Source organism: Chlorocebus sabaeus, chromosome 1 (assembly GCF_047675955.1).
Source record: "Chlorocebus sabaeus isolate Y175 chromosome 1, mChlSab1.0.hap1, whole genome shotgun sequence".
In the NCBI taxonomy this organism is placed as follows: Eukaryota; Metazoa; Chordata; class Mammalia; order Primates; family Cercopithecidae; genus Chlorocebus; species Chlorocebus sabaeus.
In genome coordinates this window covers 50,706,340-50,728,289 of record NC_132904.1, presented here as the reverse complement: position 1 = coordinate 50,728,289, position 21,950 = coordinate 50,706,340, and the positions used below count along the sequence as shown (strand labels likewise).

Below are 21,950 nucleotides of genomic sequence, written 5' to 3'. Positions count from 1 at the left end.
CCCTATGTCTATGAGTTCAATTGTTTTGATTTTTAGTCCTTATGTACTTTTAAAAGTATTAGAGGAAAGCTAATATTCAAGGTAAAACAAATAAAGTTCTGATGCTGCCAAAGCAGAAGGGACTTTCCCAAGGTCACAGAGTTCAAAAGGAGCAGATCCAGGATTTAATTACATCACCCTGTGTTAAAATACAGATTGTTTGACACATCTCACTCAGTTCACTGGAACTTGACCTGTTCCAGCTTAATCTCATGCCCTCTGCACATCATACTCTTGGCTTCACGTCCGTCCAGGTTCCTAGAGAGCAGCCTGCTCATTCTGATCTCCAGGCCTTTGCACAGGCTGTTTCCTGCAATTGCCACCCTCCATCCAGCCTCCATTTCTTCGCCTGACTGTTTGCTTGCCACCCTTTCATTCTCTGCATTAACCCCACTGCCTCAGAAAGCCATTTCCAATTCCCCAGTCTGTATTGGCGGCCCTCCTCATTTCTGCTTTGTGGCTATCCTATCACGACATTTTATCCACACTGCACTGTAATTGCCTGTCCTCACATTTAATCCCCTAATATGCTGAGAGACGCTCAAGGGCAGGACCCTTTTCTGGTTTCTCTCTGAATCCCCAGGACCATATGTAGGATTTAGAGCACAACACGTGACAGTGAATTTTTGTTAAAGAAAGGTGGACCAAACTCTCTCTTTACCAGGCTGCCTCCCTGACAGGTCAAATCCCAGACTAAAAATAACAGCGTTGCAACTCCTGGTTAATGGCTCCAGGCAGGCACTCCTGGCCCAGAGCTCCTGACCTCCGATCTGTAAAATGTTCTGGGGTAACATGTGTCCTCCCACCTTTGCCTCTTACAGGCTCACTGATCATCACTGTCATTTCCCTGTTACCACCCCCATTAGGAGGTGGATCAAACTTTCAGTTTTCATCCAACGCAGCTCAAGCATAGGGTAGGCCAGAGTGAGCCTGGAGAGACAAGGCAAGAAAAGTAACTCTGCTTCTGCCATCACTTGGTTAGTTTTTCTTTATTGAAAGGGAACTTTTTATTGAAGCATAACATACACACAGAAAAGTGGGTAAATTGTAAGTCTATAGCTCAAAGCTTCACATTCATGTGAACACATTCATTTCACCAGCACAAAAAATCTTAAAATGACTAGGACTTCAGAAGCCTCTGTTTTGTCCCCGTCCAGTCACTACTGCCTGCAAAAGGCAACCATCTCGACTTCTATCATAGATTAATTTGGCCTGTTTTAAAACTTTTTAAAAAGGAAATTTAACAATATGTACTCTTTTGTTTCTGGCTTCTTTTGTTTATAGTTTATAGCTAAGTTTATAGTTGGTGAGATTCATCCATGTGGTTGCATATTATTTTGGTGTATGTTCTCTTTCATAGCTGTATAATATTCCATTGCATGAATCTACCACTTTTCATTTATCCTGTTATGAATGAACATTTGGGTAGTTTACAGTTTGGAGCTATAATGAACAGTGCTGCTATATCCATTCATGTATATGTCTTTTGATAAGTATACATGTGCCTTTCTGTTGGTTAGATACTAGATGTGGAATTGCTGAGTTGTAACACAAGTAGCTTAGCTTTAATAAATACACCTAAACAATTTTCCATACCAAAAGAGATCTAATTAATCTACATCCTTGCCCATACTTGATATTGTTGATATGGTTTTGTTTTGTTTTTCTACTTTAACTACTGGATGTAGTAGTGATATCAAATTGAGATTTTGATTTGCACTTCTTTGAATTTTGCCTAGTGTGTTGTCATTGACCACTTGGATAACCTGAAGTATTTTTTCAGATGTTTTGATCATTTTTTCTTTTTCTATTATATTCTCTGCCTTTTTCTTACTGACTTGTAGTAATTCTTTATATAGTCAAGATAAAAGTCCTTTGTCAATTATATGTGTTGCAAACATCTTCTCCCATTCTATGACTTGCCTTTTTACTTTTCTAATCTTTTGGTAAATAGAGGATTTAATTTAAATGTCCACATTATCTGTTTTTGTTCATGATTAGCACCTTTTGTGCCCCATTTAATAAGTTTTTGCCTACCTCAAAGTCGTGAAGATGTTCTCTTGTATTTCCTTCTAAAGCTTCATAGTTTTTACCTTTCATATCTAGATATTGAACTGATCTGTAATTGAATTTGTATATGGTATGAGGTAGGAGTCAATAGTCTTTCTGAATTTTTTTCTACAGGACCATTGATTGAAATGCCCATCTTTTTACCACTTCATTACAGGATTACCTTTGTCATACATCAAGTGACCTTATATCTGTGGGTCTATTTCAAGACTCTTCTGTTATTCTGTTCCATTGCTGTTTGTCTGCCCTGCCAATAATACACTCTCTTTATTATGATTCCTTTATAAAAAGCTTTGATATCTGGGACTGTTCTCCAATTTTTTTCTTCTTCAAGATTATTTGGCTATTCTTGGTCTTTTGCATTTCTGCATAAATGTTAGAATCGTGATCAATTTATATTTTTTAAAAAACCTGTTATTGAGACTGTTTTTGAACTCACAGCAAAACGTGGGGAGATTTGACAACTTTACATTATTAAATCTTTCAATCAATGACCATATCATTCCATTTATTTAGTTTTACTCTAAGTTCTGTCAATAATGTTTTATAGCTTTCTGTAGAGAAGAGGTCTTGTTTACTTTTTCATGAGATTTATTCCTGGGTATTATATGTTTTATGCTATTGTGAATAATAACTTTTTAAACTTTCATTTTCCAGTTGTTTGTCCCTGGTATATAGGAATTAAATTGACTTTTGTATTTTGAATTAATTTTCAGAGACTTTGCTAAATTCACTTACTGCTTCTATTATTTTGTATATAGATTATTTTGGAATTTACATACACAATAAGTTATGCCAATAATTTCCTTCTAGTTTTTATAGCTTCTCTTTTTCCTTCTTGCCTTATTGCACTAGCTGTTACCTCTAATACGATGTTAAATAGAAGTGGTAATAATGGGCATTCTTGACTTGTTCCCAATCTTGTGGGGAAAGCTTTTAATATCCATCATTAAGTAAGATTATTGCTGTGGCTTTTTGGTAAATATTTTATCACATTAGGAAAGTTTCCTTCTATTATTAGTTTGCTGAAATGTTTTCTTATTGTGAATGTGTATCAAATATAATCAGATACTTTTTCTGTGGTCTATGAACATATTCATGTAATTTTTTCTGTTAATGTGATGAATTGTATTGATTAAATTTTGAATGTTAGACTACCCTTGTATTCTTGGAATAAACCCTACATTGTTATTATCTAGAATACTTTTTCTAATTAACTGGATATAGAGTTTGCTAATATTTGGGGGTTTCTACATCTATGGCAATGAAAGAGATTAGGCTTCCATCTTCACTTTTACTTTCAATTTTGAAATGCATTTTTTTCTACCTGGACTGACCCCTCTTTTGTCCTATATATAGACTTAGTTAAATAGACTTTGCTTCTATTATTAGCTTAACAAACTTCCCCCAGATCCTCTAGTTTATTTCTTATTGACAGAACAAAAAGCTTTCCCAATGACAAACTAGTCATGAGCCATGTCATGGTCCAACCACTCCCTGGCAGTGTGTCCACTGTCACATTATAGATCCTCTCTGAGCCTGTTTCCTCATCAATGAAATAGCATTGAGAAGAAAGTCAGATAATGCATAATAAAGCATCTGGTACAGGCAGGTGCTTAGTAATTCCTATTTCTCACTACCTCTTCTCTTCTGCTTAAAAACTTTTCACATACAGAAGACCATTGGCTTATTTATTTACAGGGCTTAGCCATCAGAATTAAGATTCAAATCTGAAGAAAATGAACTAATGGGGGTGGGAGATGTCCATTCTTTTTGTTATACTCTAAAAAACAAAGCAAAGTTGTTTACTGCCCCTGCTAAGCTTTTTAAATACAAGCTTCTAGATTTTTAAAATTAGATAAACATTGCTAGAATTTATCATCCATAGTGCTACAGTTCCTTTCCTGGGGCTTCAAACTCAAGTGTTAATGGAGTATTAAACATTTGGAAGTTGTCCAGGAAAACAGCCTCTCTCCCATATTTAACAGTGTTTATGTGGAAAAGTCAGCTTGGAAGGACACCTTTAAATATTCTTTCTAGATGTATAATTGCAGTGTTACTTGTCAGTGCATAATAAACCATCAACCAGCCTTTACTGTACCAATGGGAATGAGAGTTTAGGGGTGCCCTGAAATTATGTTCTTTGTGTCTGGGATGAGAATCAGCTGATTAGCTAGGCTTTATTTATAGATATCCAAATAAATCAGGAGTCAGAAGTTCAGAAAGATTGGTTGGGAAGGCTGAGTTCAAAGAAGGATGAAGTCTATGAACACCAAGAGTCAATACCCCTAATGCTATCAAGGACACTGGATAGGTCCCATCCTATGTCTCCCCATTATCTCCACCCCAAGAACTAATTCTGTTGACAGGCATGAGTGACATCAGAATGACCTTCTGACTAAATCTGAACTTGGCTCAAGCTGTAGATCCCCAGTGGAGTAGAAAGGGCAAGGCCTTAAGTTTGGCAGGTCAGTGCAAATCTCAGCCCTGCCACCTACTTGCAACTCAGTTGCCTCACCATAACATGGGGATGGTAACTGACCTTCCTAGTAAGACAACTGTGAGAATGGAAGGATACCCCTGTAAAGGACATGATGCAGGGAACATGCTCAATAATAAATGGTAGTGATTGTGATGATAATGATATTGATGATGAGACAATGACAATGAAGACAACATCCCTAGCTTTGGATAGAGGAGTGATAGAGGATTACCTATATTCTGCTTGTGGAAACAGGAGGAGCATCCCTAACTGCCTCTTTTCTAATCCCCACAATTATTTTATGGATCTCTGGGCCCAGACACGTGATCTTAGTTGGACAAGCCATTTCTCAATTTGGATTCTCCTAAAAGCAGAATCTGAGGCAAGGACTGCAGGTACTTTGTGTAGAAGGTAATAGAGGAAGCAGAAGTGAAGGAATAGGGAGAGAGTGACAAGGGAGGAGGAAGGGTCAAGGTAAGAGTGCATTATTCAGGTCACTGGCATCAGTGTACCTCTGAAAGGTGTAAAGATTGTGTCCAGAATTGTCCACTTTTCAGAATTTTCTACTAGCACCCACCCCCTATAGACCAAGGGTTGCCTGCAGTAGCATGAACTTCCCCACACTCCCAGGCACTTGCTTGCTGGCCAAATGGACTCTCAAAGCTTCAGAGAAGGTCACGAGTTAGTAAACAGGAAGAGGCCCTTGAGGTGGACACTCACTGACAGCATTAGCAAGTGCTCACCCCTGCCTGCCATAGTTGTGGCTGAAATCGGAGGTGGATGGAGAGTGTGATGCAGGGCACCAATTGTAGCTGCCACAGGCCAAGTCTTAGTTCAAGTGCAGACTCCTCCTGCAAACTGTCTACTTGCCATGTGTGATCCACAATTGTGAGAGACCCCAGTCATCAGTAGAGTCTTTCCTCTCCCATTCCCTTGTGCCAGAAAGGACTACCTGCACAATTGGTTCTTATATTTAGCAGTACACAAACATATGCCCAATTCTAGAGCTGTACTGTCCAGTAGGGTAGCTACTCGATACATTAAAATTGAGTAGATTTAAATTAGTTTTTTGAAATTAAATAAAATTTAAAATTTATCTCCTCAGTCATACCACATTTAAGTGCTCAGTAGCCACATATGAGAAGTGGCTACCATATTGGACAGTGAAGTATAGTATACTTCCATCTTCATGGAAAGTTCAACTGGACAGTGCCACTCTTGAGAGAGTCAGTCTGGATCCTAATCCTGGCTCTGCCATATACTAGATGGGTAGTCCTGGGTACATCATTTAATCTATCTATGCTTTAATTTGCTAATCTGTAAAATAAGTTTATTTCCATGATTAAATAATAATATGTAAGCATATAGTAAAGTCTCACTACATGTTAATGATTCTTATTTCCTAGTTCCCAGGGTAATATTTATGTGAGGCAGGAAGTACTTAAAGAGCTTCCAGCCCTGATTCAGGCCCTGGGTCCCTTGAGGCTACTCTGGGGTTCTAAAGTATCTCTATGCTCAAGATGACCATGCCCATATCTTCGAGTCTCCAAACAGAGATGTTGCTTTAGCCCTCACTCCTTTTTCAGCTTCTTGTCAGTTCCCCACCGTAAGTTCAGAGGCTGGAGCTGGAGCAGTAGCCCCCAGCTTATGTCAGCAGCTTTACTGCCTGCTTCTGGGAACTTCTGTCTGTGTGCCTGACTCATTCTGCCACTATTTTCCTACCACTTGCCCACCCTCCCAAGGGGCCTCTGCACCCCCAGTGCTGACTGTGACCTGAACTGACTACCTCACTTTAAAATGCTTGCTGTCCTCTAAGACCTTGTCCTACCCTAATGGACAGGTCCTGTGCATGTCCTGGTTTGCTACCAATTTCTGTCTTTCCTAGAGAAATAAAATATTGATATTTAAAATAAGCATTATTGAATGTTTTCTTGTGTGCCAGGAACTGTGCTAAGTGCTGTAATACGGATTTCCTTCTGTAACCACATCACAACCCTAGAAGACAGGTACTATTATTATTTCTATTTCACAGATAAGAAAACTGGCTCTTAGAGAATTTACATAGCTTGTTCAAGATTGCACAGTGAGTATATGGTGAAAACAGGAATGTGATGATATCCTTAAGCCAGTAGGAGGTCCTTTTCTTCTTTCTAGATAATTGAGAAGAAGGAGAGACTGATACATACAACAACATGGATAAATCTTGAATGCATGATGCTAAGAAGTCAGACTCAAAAGGCTACATACTGTGGGAGACCACTTATATCTTGGAAAACTTAAAACTATAGGGACAGAAAACAAAACAGAGGTTGCCAAGGGCTGGGAGTGGTGGTGGGATTGTTACATGGGAATTTGAGTGGGTAATACAACTATTCATTATCTTGATTATAGTAGTTACTATATAGTTGCCTGCATTTGTCAAAACTTGCTAGACTTTACATTAAAAGGGGTGAATATTACTGAATTCAAAGCATACTTTTATTTTTAAATGAGAAATGAAGATAGAGAGTAATTTTCCTCTGAATGCCCCCAGCAATTGTTCAAATGTGGGAATAGAGGGGAGCAAACGTCAGTTTTAAAGACTTGGTGGAGAAAATAAGCTCACATTCCGGTTGCAAGGGAGATAATTCAAGGAGAGGAAATGGAAGCAGTGGGTTCAGACTGACCTTCCTGAAAAGCCTGGAGGTGCAGGAAAGGCAAAAGATGGGCTTTTGTGAGAACAAAGCATTGATGGAATATTTTTTTTTTTACCCAGAATGAGAAAACTTGAACCTCTTTACTTAAAGGCAGAAGCTCTTCAGTGAAGAGATTAAAGGTGCACCTTACCCACATATTTCCCATTTACAGCACTCTTTATTCCTTCATGCAGATCTGTATTTCCATCTGTTTTCATTTTCCTTCAGCCTAAAGAACTTCCTTTAATATTTCATATACTGCAGATGTGCTAATAATAAATTCACGCAGCTTTCATTTATTTAAAAAAAAGTCTTATTTTTACCCTCATTTTTGAAGGATATCTTTGCAAGACAGAATTCTAGGATGACAGTTTTTATTTTTTTAAAAGCTTTAAAATTGTCATTTCAATGTCTTCTAGTTTGCCTTGTTTTTGAAGCAAGTCATCATTCTTGTCTTTGTTTCCCTCGTTGTGTCTTTTATTGCTTTTGGTTGCTTTGAAGATTTTCTCTTTTTCTCTCGTTATTAGATTATGATGTGCTTAGGCATCATTCTCTTTGTTTTTATTCTGTTTGGGGTTTGTTGATCTTCTTGGATCTGTAGGTTGGTATTTGGGAGAATTTCAGGCATTGTCTCTTCAAATATTTTTCTTTTTTTTTTTTTTTTTTTTTTTTTTTTTTGAGACAGGGTCTCCCTCTGTTGGCCAGGCTGGAGTGCAGTGGCACGATCTTGGCTCACTACAAGCTCCACCTCGTGGGTTCACACCATTCTCCTGCCTCAGCCTCCCGAGTAACTGGGACTACAGGCGCCCACCACCACACCCAGCTACTTTTTTGTATTTTTAGTAGAGACAGGGTTTCACAGTGTTAGCCAGGATGGTTTCGATCTCCTGACCTTGTGATCCACCCACTTCGGCCTCCCAAAGTGCTGGGATTACAGATGTGAGCCACCATGCCTGGCCTGTCTCTTCAAATATTTTTCTAACTCAATCTATCTATTCTCTCCTTCTGGAACTCCATTTACCCCTATGTTAAACCACTTGTTTTTATTCCACAGTTATATGTACTCTAGTTCATTTTTTTTCAGCCCATTTTTCTCTCTGCTTCATTTTGAATTGTTTTTATCACCCTATCTTTTAGTTCACTGATCTTGTCCTTTGCTGTGTTCAAACACAGATACTATATTTTTCACTCCTGAAATTTTCATTGGAGCTTTTTAAAATAGTTTTTATTTCCCTGCCAAAATTCCCTATCTGTTCACTCATTATGTCCATTTTTTCTTTAAATCCTTGAACATATTGATAATAGCTGTTTTAAAGTTCTTGTATGTTAATCCCACATGTCAATCATCTTGGGAACTCCTGCTATTGACTGTGGGGCTTTTTCCTGGTTTGGGGTTACATTTCCTGTTTCTACACTGCTCTTGTAATTTTTTTTTTTTTTTTTTTTTTTTTTTTTTTTTTTTTTGAGACAGGATCTCCTTCTGTCACCCAGGCTGGAATGAGTGGCAACCATAGCTCCCTTCAACCTTGAATTCCTGGACTCAAGTGATCCTCCCACCTCAGCCTCTGGAGTATCTGTGACTACAGGCATGCACCACCATGTCCAGCTAGTTTTTTTAAAAATTTTGTAGAGATGAGGCCTCACTATGTTGAACAAGTTGATCTCAAACTCCTGTGCTCAAGTGATCCTCTCATCTAGGCCTCCCAAAGTGCTAGGATTACAGGCTTGAGCACCATGCCCAGCCATGTCTAGAAATTTTTTATTGCATGATGGACATTGTAAATACTATGTTGTTGAGCATCTGGATTTTTTATCTTCCTTTAAAGAGTATGACAGATGGTTAATTTACTGATGGATCTGCTTGATTCCTTTCTCAGGCCTGTTTTCTAAGCTTTGTTGGGGTAAGTCTAGAGTAGCCTTTACTCTAGGGCTAATGTAGTTTTGCCACTAAATTATAGCCTTTCTAGGGTTTCAGTTGAATGTACAGAGTGTTCATCAAGGTCTCTCTAACATGGATGGGTAGACATTTTATATCTCTGGCATTGTGTGACCTCTAGAATCTCTATTCAGCTCTTAGCTCCCCAGGGACTGTTCTCTGCCAGGCCTTGTAAAGTGTCACCCTGCACATGTGAAGCTTAGCGTTTGGTCAAAGATTTAAGGGGACTTCTATGCATATTCTGAAGCTCCATCTCTGTGCAGCTTCCTCCTCTCTGGCATTCTAGCCCATAAATCCTATCTACTTCAATTGCCCCAAATTCTTACCTCTACCTCCTCAGCTCAGACAGTTTACCATGCTCAGTTCTACTCCACTTCCTGCACCGTAAACAAGAAAGTGTCTGTGGCAGAAAGCCTAGGCAAACGTGGGCTCACCTCTTGTGTTTCCCTACTGTCAGTGATCATAGTCCTTTGCGGTCTGTTTTCCAACATTTGAAAACTGGTGTTTAATATATTTTGCCCATTTATAGTTATTTATGTTCAGAGGGCTAGTGCAGTGCCATTTACTTCATCAGAGTCAGAAGCAGAAGTCAAATGAGCACATACAGATCTGGGAGTAGTCTATAGACAGGACTATCTTATTCTCTTCTCTACTTCACATTGCCTTTAAGATAAAAAGTTTCTATTAAGACAGTCATATCCCATCATGATCTGCCTGGCTGACTGATCTCAACACTGATCATCCAATCTTTATACACACACACAGACACACACACACACACACACACTACTATGACCTACTCATAGTCTTACACATATCTCTGGCTTTTTCTTATGCCTCTGCTTTTGCATCTATTATTTTGTCTGCAAAAATAACCTTACCTGCCTTCCTAACTGCTACTTATCCTTTGGAATTTAGCTCACCTACCATCTCCTCCAGGACATCTCCTCTGGAACCATCTGGGTTAAGTGTCCCTTATATGTGCTCTGATATTCTGTGTTTGCCTTTATCAAAGTGGTATCACCCATGCTTTATTATAATTGCCTGTTATGACCTATCTTCCATGCCCTTCACACCCCACCCTCCAGACAGAACATCTCTAGGACAAGGATCGAGTCTGAGTCATCTCAGAGTCTCTATGACCTGGCACAGGTTTTAAAACTTTTTGTATGAAGGGCCAGATAGTAAATATTTTAGGGATTGTAGGCCAGTCATCTTCAGCTGTAACTACTCAACTCTGCCATTGTAGCATGAAAGTGGCCATAAACAATAGATAGATAATACATAAAATATAAGACTTTATTGAAATGAAAACAGGCAACTGTAGCTTACTGATCCTTGGACTAGCACATAGTATAATCCCAGTAAATGTTCATTGAATGAATTAATAAAATATTATTATTGGAGGCCTCAGAGGAAATAGAAAATAATGTAATCAGTTTTATAAGTGCAAGAGTTTTCCTGGGAATGGAAAAGTGGCACTTTCCATGAGGCCCTAGGGAAGGAAAAAAAACAATGGAGTGAAGAAGGCAGGATAATAGAAAACTGAGGGATTTCTGGCCTAAATGACAGACTTCCCCATGCATCGCTTTTGCCAGGAGGCCATTCTGGGATGGGATCCTGAAAACCAGAATGGTTCGGTCAGAGTAAGTTCTTGAGGCAGCCAAGAACAGAGAATGCCAAAGGACAAGTACAGGCTGTGTCCTGGGCAGCACCCAGGTGCAAACCCACAGAAGGCATGTTCTGCAGCCAAATTCAAAGTGTCAGAAACCAGGCAGGTTCTAGAACTGTGCCTAGCATGAATATAACAAGGGCAAGAGGGATGTGAGATCCAAAACAACTTTTATGAATAGAACTGGCAGGTTCACAATACTTTTCTGTTGGTCACTGGCCACATTGTGCATGGATGAGTCTGTAGATGGGTTAACCTTGGTCTTCTCAGAAGAGTTAAGTGACAAGGTCATCTACTAAGAAATAAGAGGAGGAGGGGAGCCTAGAACTTAGAGGCTGGAGGAGCTCTGTCATGTGTAACAACTATAGCAAATTCCATAAGGGCCCAATCAAGGGTGCAAAACCAAGATTTGCTGAAAGTAATATGGGTGAGGCTGAGGTTAGATAACAGAAGGTTGCGGCAATCTAATCACTAAGGTTGTAGAACATTCTGTGGAGAACCATTATGAATGGGTATCAAGGAAATAAATAGGTGGCTTGCTGCAGAATTGGGATTGGCAGGGGAATGCAGCCACTGGCCAGGAAATCCAGATAGTCACTGAACATCTGTTGTATTAGGGTTCTCCTAAGAAATAAAATCAACAGGGTATGTTGGGGGGCAGGGCGGTGGTGAAGAGATTTATAAGGATGTGGCTTTCCTGAGTACAGAGGCTGAGAAGTCCCAAGACATGCAGTTAGCAAGCTGGAGTCCTAGGGGAACGAACTGTGTAGTTCCAGTCTGAGTGTGAAGGCCTGGGAACCAGGGTTGTTGATGATTCAATTCCAGTCCTAAGGCCAGTAGGCTGAAGACCCAGGAAGAGCCACTATTTTAGTTTAAGTCCAAAGGCGGGGGAAAAAAGCAAGGTTCCAGCTTAAAGGCAATTAGGCAGAAGGCATTTCCTCTTCCTCCAGGGAGAGTCAGTCTTTACGTTCTATTCAGGTCTTCAACTGACTAGATAGGGCCCACCCACAATACGGAGGGCAATCTGTTTTACTCTATCAATTCAAATATTCATCCAGAACACCCTCATAGACATAACCAGTTTGATCAAATGTCCGCCCTCCCCATAGTCCAGTCAGGTTGACATATAAAATTAACCGTCACACTGCCATGTGCAGAACACCTCAGAGAATCTATCTACCATGCACCCTGTCTCCTTCAACACTAGACAAAATGTCAGACAGAGTTATTTGATTAGCTCTTGGTGTTTCAAGCATCATTGTGAACACTGGTAATTTAGTACCAATGATGACAGCAGAAAGGATGTTAGGAAGAAGGTTGCTTTGCTACACATATACTCAAAATTATCTCCCTGGAGTAGCTTTTTAGACAAATGCACCCGGTTGGCCATCAGTATCTTAAACTTACATGTCTAATTATTTCTTCCTCTCAGCTTCCCCCCACCTCTGGACCTCATCTAAGCTATTGGGAATAAATATCCAAACCCAGATAGGCTACTTGAACTCTGCTGGAACCAGTGAGGGACATGCAAAATCAAAAAGCCATGTCCTTACCTGAAAGTCAAAAAGGATAGTGATAGTCTGCTTCTCTGCTACTTCTCCCTAGGTCTGAGTCCCCAGTGTTTCACCAAAGACTCCAGAGACTCTGAGTTTTCCTTTAAGGCCACAAGATTTAACCTCACCTCCTTCTTCGCAGCCCTCCTGATACCTGAGTCTTTTCTCTCTCCTCCTCTATTTACTAGAGGATGCGGGGCCCAAGCATAAACTTTCTTGTGTCACAGCTAACTGAGATCTGCTTAACCACCTCATTCTGCAGACCCCAGATCATGGAGTCCCATTGAGATGATTCCTTGACTTCGTTTTTCAGATTCAGATCCTTGCATGTGACATTCCTGTCATCTCCACACCCCCAATCACCCAATTAGATTCTCTTTGGTTACCATACCTTACAGAAATATGTCTGTGTTTTCCCTGCTCTACTTAGATTTAATTTTACTAGCTAATATTTATTGATCCCATTTTATGTGCCAACCACTAGTCACTATTTCATGAACTTCAGCCTCAGAACAATACTAGGAGGCTGATTTTATTACTATCCCTAGTTTACAAATGAAGAAACTGAGACTGAGAGTGACTAACTGATGTGTTTAATGTAGAAAGTTTCAGAACCAATACTAGAATATACATAGATCTGACCTCCAAAAAAAAAAACAAATCAGTTTTAACTACTTTACCAAAATGCCTCCCAAGGACTGTTCAGTCTTCTGTCTTATTGTCTCACACTCCTGGCCCCTTGTCCCCATTCCCCCTACCACTGCCCTAAGTCAGACCCTGCATGATTCATGAAGGGAATGTCAAAGGGCCTCCTATTTGGTCTCCTCACCTTCAGACCCTCTCCCTTCCTATCCCTGGGTATGTCCTACCAAAGGTATGGTACCATGCAGCAAAGAAGAGCTGGTCTTTGTCTCTTTGACTCAACTTTGAATCGCAGTGTCATCATTTGCCTGCCTCTGCATTCTTGGGTTAACTGAATGAGAATAGCATCTGTATTAAGAATTTTCTTTTTGAGTGTTTAATGAGATAACATAAGTCAAGACCTTCCCATTGTGCCTGACACATAGTAAAGGCTCATGTATTAGTCCGTTTTTACACTGACATAAAGAACTACCTGAGACTCTAATTTAAAAAGAGGTGTAATTGACTCACAGTTCCGCATGGCTGGGGAGGTCGCAGGAAACTTACAATTATGGCACAAGGTGAAAGACAAACAAGCACCTTCTTCACAAGGTGGCAGGAGAGAGCAAGAGTGAAGGGGAACTGCCACACACTTTTAAACTATCATATCTAATAAGAACTCACTGTCATGAGAACAGCATAAGGGATATCACCCCCATGATCCAATCACCTGTCACCAGGTCCCTCCCTCAACATGTGGGAATTACAACTTGAGATGATATTTGAGGGGAGACAGAGCCAAACCATATCATTCTGCCCCTGGACCCTCCCAAATCTCATGTCTTTCTCACATTTCAAAACACACTCCCAAATCTCATGTCTTTCTCACATTTCAAAACACAATCATGCCTTCCCAACAGTCCCCCAAAGTCTTAACTCATTCCAGCACTAACTCAAAAGTCCAAGTCCAAAGTCTCATCTGAGACAAGGGAAGTCCCCTCTGCCTATGAGCCTGTAAAACCAAAAGCAAATTAGTTACTTCCAAGATAAAATGAGGATACAGGCATTGGGTAGATGCTCCCATTCCAAATGGGAGAAATTGGCCAAAACAAAGGGATCACAGGCCCCAGTCTAATCCAAAACCCAAGGCAGTCATTAAATCTTAAAGCTCCAAAATAATCTCCTTTGACTCTGTGTCTCATATCCAGGCCACATCAATGTAAGAGGTGGGCTCCCAAGGCCTTGGGCAGCTCCACCCCTGTGGCTCTCCAGGGTACAGCCCCCAAGGCTGCTTTCACAAACTGGTGTTGACTGCCCATAGCTTTTCCAGGTACACAGTGCAAGCTGTCAGTGGATCTACCATTCAGGGGTCTGAAGGATGATGACCCTCTTCTCACAGCTCCACTAGGCAGTATCCCAGTGGGGACTCTGTGTGGTGAGTCTTCAGCCCCACATTTTCCCTCTGCATGGCCCTAGTAGAGGTTCTCCATGAGGGCTCGGCCCCGCAGCAGGCTTCTGCCTGGACATCCAGGCATTTCCATACATCCTCTGAAATCTAGACAGAGGTTCCCAAACCTCAATTCTTGCCATCTGTTTACCCACAGATCCCCGACACCACATAGAAGCAGCCAAGGCTTGGGGCTTACACCCTCTAAAGCAATGGCCCAAACTGCACCTTGGTCCCTTTTAGCCATGGCTGGAGCTTGAGCAGCTGGGACAAAAGGCGCCATGTCCTGTGTCTGCACAGACCAGCAGGGCCCTGGGCCTGGCCCAGAAAACCATTTTCCCTCCTTGGTCTCCCAGCCTGTGATAGCAGGGGCTGCTGTGAAGATCTCTGAAATGCCCTTGGAGACATTTTCCCCATTGTCATGACTATTAACATTTTGATTTTTACTTATGCAGATTTCTGCTTGAAATTCTCCCCAGAAAATGTTTTTTTTTTTTTCACTACCACATAGGTTGCAAACTTTCCAAACTTTTATGCTCTGCTTCCCGTTTAAACATAAGTTCCAATTTCAGACCATCTCTTTGTGAATGCATATGACTATATGCTTTTAGAATCAACCAGGTCAAATCTTAAATGCTTTGCTACTTAGAAATTTCTGCTACTAGATATCCTAAATCCTCTCTTTCAAGTTGAAAGTTCCACAGATCTCTAGAGCAGAAGAAAAATGCTGCCAGTCCCTTTGCCAAAGTGTAGCAAGTGTAACGTTTACTTCCAGTTCCCAATAAGTTTCTTATTTTTATCTGAGACCACTTCAACATCGACTTCATTGTCCGTATCACTATCAGCATTTTGGCGAAATTCACTCAACAAGTCTCTAGGAAGTTTCAAACTTTCCCACATCTTCCTGTCTTCTTGTGAGCCCTCCAAACTGTTCTGACCTCTGCCTGTTACCTGCTTCCAAAGTTGCTTCCACATTTTCAGGTATCTTTATAGCAGTGCCCCACTTTGGGTACCAATTTTCTGTATTAGCCCATTTTCACACTGCTATAAAGAACTACCGGAGACTTGGTAATTTACAAATAAAAGAAGTTTAATTGACTAACAGTTCAGCCTGGCTGGGGAGGTCTCAGGAAACTTATAATCATGGCAGAAGGTGAAGGAGAAGCAGGCACCTTCTTCACAAGGCAGCAGGAGACAGCAAGAATGAAGGGGGTACTGCCACACACTTTCAAACCATCAGATCTCATGAGAACTCACTCACTATCAATTGAACAGCATAAGGGAAACTGCTTTCATGATCCAGTCTCCTCCCACCAGGTCTCTCCCTCGACACGTGGGAATTACAACTTGAGATGAAATTCAGGTAGGGACACAGAGCCAATCCATATCAGTTTAATACATGTTAACTATTGTTATGTCATTCTTTGCAGGATAAACCTTCGATTATGTTTCCCCCTTTCCCAATGCCATTTACCACCATGGGTACTCAGCACCCACCACAACCTAGCCCTGAAATTCTTTTTCATCTAATTTCTTTGTTTCTACAGTCCATCCAATCATCTCTTCTGTGTCCTGACCTCACAGTGGGATGTAGGGAGATGAACGTGTGTTCTGGAGTCAGGTAGACCTGGGCTTGAACCTCAGTTTTGCCCCTTCCTTGCTCTGTGAGTTTGGGCTGATTCCTTAAGCTCTCTGGGCCTCAGTTTCTTCATATGTAACAAGAGGATAAGGTTATAGTGAGGATTACACATAGGAGAGCATCGTCCTAACACCTACTAGGTGTTTGTGCCTAGCATCTATATTGTTCATTAAATCCCTGCTCCAACTAGCCTGCCAGTCCTGCGCCGAGCACACTATCCTCTTTTCTACCTATTTCTTTACATCTCTAGGCGCCCTTCTTCCAACTGGAAAGTTTCCTTGCTCCCCCACCTTCTTTTGGATTGTTGCTTCATATCTGTAATAATACCAACAGCTTTGTTTTGTACAATTCTTTACAGCTTTCACAATTCTTTCCAAAACTGTCTCAATTAATTTGTACAACTCTGGGAGATACTCCAGTTTGGTAACTATTATTTCTATTTTTTAAAGGGAAACCGAGGCTCTGAGAGATTGAATGACTGATTTATGGTTATAAATGGGGCCTGGAGGCTGGTCACCATGCCTTTCTTCCCTGCACCATTTTGCACCTGAGTGACTGCTGCTCACCTGACATCAATACCCTTTGTAATGTTCCAAATTGTTTTTCCACAGGTGCCTGTCTTGTCACCCCAGGGCAGGGACATAGTCTTATTCCTTTCCCCTGGCCAAGTGCCTTTCAAATATCTGTTATTTGGTTGATGTCATTAAACGTGTTAAAATTTGAATTAGTATGTTATGTTGCAAGACCATTGCAGGAAACTAACAGCTGTATTGGCTATGAGGTTGAAGTAGTATAATTAAATTTTATTTAAGAGTGAAAATCATAAAGATAGGTCCCACGCTTGAGGTGCCTGCTTCTCTGCACTCGTGCCTTTGGACTTTGATTCCTTGGATCTGGGAAATTTGGAGTTAGCTGCTCCATCCTCTGTGCTCTGTATTCCTGTGCTATAAATAACCCTGACCACAGTGTATTGTAATTAATCCGCTTATCCATCTGTTTCCCCCACCCCCAGACTGTGAGTCCCTTCAGGGCAACACCATATCCAGTCCTCCTCAGTGTCCAGGGCCCGCCACTGTGCTTGGCACATAATGGAAGTTATATGAATAAGCCAGAAAGATCCATCTGGGTCCCTCCCCTAATCCCTAGGATTGTACATGTTCCCATTATCTTACTTATAGTACATATTTCTTATCTCTTATACTGAATTAAAGGCAGGTTTCATGTTTTACTCAGTTTTGTAGCCTCCCTAACAACCATGAAAGGAAGAAACTATAATTATTGACTGTCTATTGTGTGCCAGTAGTGATTTTAATATATTGTCTCACTTTTAAATAATTTAATTTAATTCTCATAATAGGTTGATAAGGTCGACATTATCATCCCTGAATTACAAATGAGGGAACTGAGACTCAGGGAAATAAAGTAATTAAATTTAACCAAGTTTACAAAGCCCGTAACTGTCTATGCCAGCGTTTCAATCCCTGTCTGCTGGCTCTAAGACCAATGCCTTTCTTTTTTGTTGTTGCTCTTTGTTTTTTAACAGCACATAGGATACTACCTTAGCTTAGCAGGTGTCAACTCTGCTGAACTTATCAACTCTGCTGAACTAAGGCTTGAATTTAATCACAGTGAATCAAATCTGTGCAAGCTTGTTCCCAACTATGTCAAGTGCATATACTGCTGCCCTCCCATTTGATTGTCTGGATGAAATGCTTCTGGAAACATATACTGAGCACTAACAACAGACTAGGCACAGCACTAGGTATTGGGCTGAAGGCAGGCTCCTTCAAGAAACGTTCAGCCTAGTGAAATAACAGACTGTAACAGTGATAATAAATGTGATTTGTGCTATGGCAAGACAGAAGACAAAAGCTTAAGTTGGCCTGCGGTGGTCTTGAGGAACTTCTGAGTATTTTATAAAGGAGGAATGGGAGTTGGCTAAGCCAAACAAGAAGAGAGTACAGAGCAAAGAGCATATGGTAATTCTGCACTAAGGTACAGAATTTCAGGCAGGACAGGCCTGAAACAAGTAGTATTTTGGTGGAGAAGGGCAGGGAGAGCAAGAGATTCTGAAGCTGGTCACTCTGTCCACATGAACCTAAGGCCATTACTGGCTACCAGCCATTGCCCCTACACAAGCGTACTTTGGCTTAGACGACAGCTAGGACTCTCTTCACCCAAGAAATGAGTTAGAGAAACAGCTGGCAGCATCTCTATCTGTCTACTCTAGGGATATGAGAGATGAGGGATAAACATGGGGTCTGCATTTTCCTGATGTGTAGGAAATAATGAACAAGCAATTGGGCAAACCCACAGGGTCCTCTGCCTGGGGTGGGCCATGGCTGCCCTCAGCAGGCCAGGAAGGTGCAGCCTGGCTTTACACCTATGTTCTTGATGTGCCCCTGGAGCAAAGGGCCATAGGGAAGCGATGTGAGCTGTAAACAGAACCAGGCCATGTTCAGAACCACTTTCTTAGGTGCTGGGCTGAAGAGTTCTGCCACTCTGGGCCACCAGGTGGGAAACTGAAAATGTCAGTTGGGTTCACCCAGTTCAAGTTTTCCTCTTTGCTATGCCTGAAAATGTTATTTAACTCGAGACTTTGTTTAAGCAACCAAAGAATGGCTGAGAATTGAGCCAACCCTGTGATGAACTAACTATATGTAACTTAGTAAATAATAAATTTTTATGCATCTATATTCATCACATGCAAAAACAAATCCAGTAGGGTACTGATACTATCAGTTCCTTCTTCCTCCCTTCTTTGGGGACTTAAATAAAATCCTCAAGTCAAGTTCTGTCTTGGTCCAGCCCAGATCTTACTCTGTTTTCCCATGCTATTGTGTTGTGCATTAATTCCCTCCCACATCCTGCTGCAGCTGCCATCCCATGTGATCTTCACCAAATCACTGTGGACTGGTCACTTCCACATATTCAAACTGTCTATCCCATCCTTTAAATTTAGTTAATTGCCCCTTGTACTGAAATGTACATGAAACTCAGCTGAAATCAACCATGTTTACTTCTAAGGCTGGTCCGCACACTTTCTTCTATCTTTTGCTCCTTGCTTACCTCTCCAGCTCTCCACTCCAACTGTGCTCCCTCCAATGCATTCTTCACACTGCTGTCTGGATGATTTATCTAAAATTCAAATGCAATTATATCACTCCTCTGCCAGAACCCTTCAGTGGTTTTCAGGTCCTTTCAAATGACATCCAAACTCCTGAAGCATTTAGAGCAAGGCCATTCATGAGCCAGCTTCTTCCTACCTCCCTGGCATCATCCCCTAACTTTCCCCTTGACAGTTTGTGACACAGCAATGCTGAATTAGCTATGACTCTCCAAACACACAATGTTATTTAATGTTTCTGAGTCTAGGTATGGCTATACCACCCTGAATACACCCAATCTTGTCTGATCTTGGAAGCTAAGCAGGGTCGGGCCCGGTTAGCACTTGGATGGGAGTCTGCCAGAACAGTCCTTTCTCCTCTCTTTTGCCTTACAAATATGATCAGCTTTTAACATTCTCTCAACTATCCCCTTCTCTGAGACCTTCCTAGACAGAACGCATCTCTGGGCTGCCTCTCTCTTGTTCAACATCTGCTATTACCTGTCTATACATTCCCAAGACCTATTTGCTTATAGGAACTCTCTCTTATCACTGAATAGCACAGGGCCTAAGACAGAACAGGTGCTTAGTCAGTGCTCTTTGAATCATTGTCCAATTACGCATCCTCACCATCATTTGAGGGACTCATGTTTCAGCCACAGCCACACTGATAACTGCATCCTGATTGACTTTCCCAGGTCGGGCCAATCACTGGTCTGCAATCATTGGAGGATCCCACTCCAAGAATTATGTACTGTGGGAATATGGAGGATATGCCAGCGAAGGTGTCAAACAAGTTGCAGAATTGGGCTCACCCGTGAAAATGGAGGAAGAAATTCGACAACAGGTAAGACAAAATATCACAGAATGACCAAATAACAGAAATGCAATCAAAGCACTCCTTAGATATTGTTCCCAGAGGCTTGAAATTTGCAGTACAGTGTGCTAGAAGAAAATCTATTTGCTGAGTTTGGGGTTTTATGTTAAGTAGAGGACAGGCAGAGGCACAAATACCCATTTTGTTGTCTCAGATTGTCCCTGACTGCATTCATGTTTTCTTCAGCCTGTGCTAAATGCTGCTGCTGTGGCCACATTGTTGGGATGCCTTGTCTCTAGTCTCCTGAGAGTCAAAGCCGTGAATTAAGGTTTTCTTACTGTGATCTTTGAGAGGGTCAGAGGAGTAATAGTCAAGCTGTCCAGCCAAATCCCCAAAATAAGCGTTTGTGTGTTGGCACGTGCTTTTTGCAACTATGTCTTGAGGTACTTGATAAATTAGTAGTTAGTTCATCATAATCATTATGGACTAAGGCGTCTTCTTTGTCCTATGTTGTGTGGGCCCAGGAGCAGTCCCATTATCTAGGCCTTCACTGATGCCTCTGTGAGATAAGGGAGAAAAAGCCCATAATTCTTGTCAATTCATTTGGCTGACAATGCCATCGTCCTTCATCAAAAGCCTGATCAGGTTGACACCAGAGAGGAGCGTAATGAGAGAACCTTGGAAGAAGAGCCGCGTGGCTCAGTGGTGGTTTACTGCAAGACGTGGCAGGGCAGCTTTAGCCATCACTACCCACAAAAGCCCGTCCAGCCTGAGAGAGCACATGGGAGCATGTCCCACTGCCCACCAAGTGCTCTGGAGGAAGTAAGGAAAGAGGAAAGCATGCTTGGGATGTGATCATTTTACAACACAGGTCACTAAGAGGCTGTTGCCCTCCCTGTACTCCTGTCTCACATCTCCTGAGACAATGCAGGAGGCTAAGGAAACACCAGGGACCCCATCTCCCAGTATACATGTGCCCAGAGGCCTGAGCCGCACAGCAGGGCAAGCACAGCTGAGGCCTGCAGTATTCCCTACCATCTGGACTCCAAGCTGCCCACAAACCCTAAATCGGATGCAACAAAGGTCACTCTGACTCCTGCTATAAATCCCCTGAGGAATCAGAAAAATGCCCTAGAATGAGCTTATGTTTCTTATTAATTTGATTTGAAGTCTTTCCTCCTTTCTTGGAAAAAAAAGATGTTTGACCAGATGTTTTAAGAGTGCATGCTATTCATCCAAGATGAGCTATCTGACTATGCTCTGTTTCTCTGACTCTGGCTCCGTGCCTCACAATTGGCATCACTCCTTCAGACTGTGGCAGAGTTATGCAGGGCACCATGTTGGCGCTAGTCTGTCTGGCCTATCATGGGGGAACCCTTGTTTGGGATCCTGGGGGTCCACATTCCCAGTTCTCAGGTATGGAATTATGCCTCCCTGATTTGTCAAGCTCCATAGTGTGGAATCTTGAAAACCTTTTGTTACAAATAGTAGTTGAAATATTAAAGTTTGCTAGTTAATTACATCAGGGTCGGGCATCTTCACGATAACATCAGTCTCACTTGTTGGCTTACTTGAGAGGTTTCTGGAAAAAGAAGCCTGCAGGAATCATATGTAACTGGAACTATATTGTGCTGGTGAACATTATCTGACATGTGTCATAGCAATAAAAAGATTGAAAACTCATGGGTGGGACCCCCCCACCACCACCACTGCCAGCCTCAGAATGTCCCTCTTAGGAAAAGGTTCTTTGGTATGTTCCTAATCAGCATGCCTGTGATTGGCTTGTATTACCACACAGGCAACATCTGTCTGCCTATCCCAGCTGGCTAGTGTTTCAGACATACAGTCGTAATAATGAGTTTAATTATGGGTACCGCACATGGGAATGAGCAT

At 41.4% G+C, this 21,950-nt stretch overlaps 1 protein-coding gene across 2 annotated transcripts in view; it reads left to right on the top strand.

Moving 5' to 3' along the window:
• SPON1 (spondin 1) overlaps positions 1 to 21,950 on the top strand; it is a 313,903-nt gene that overhangs the window by 155,009 nt on the left and 136,944 nt on the right. For both annotated transcript variants that reach the window (XM_073018110.1, XM_008006181.3), the window contains exon 6: positions 19,939 to 20,087. In XM_073018110.1, coding sequence (XP_072874211.1) covers positions 19,939 to 20,087 — 149 coding nt within the window. The remainder of the gene's footprint in view (positions 1 to 19,938; positions 20,088 to 21,950) is intronic.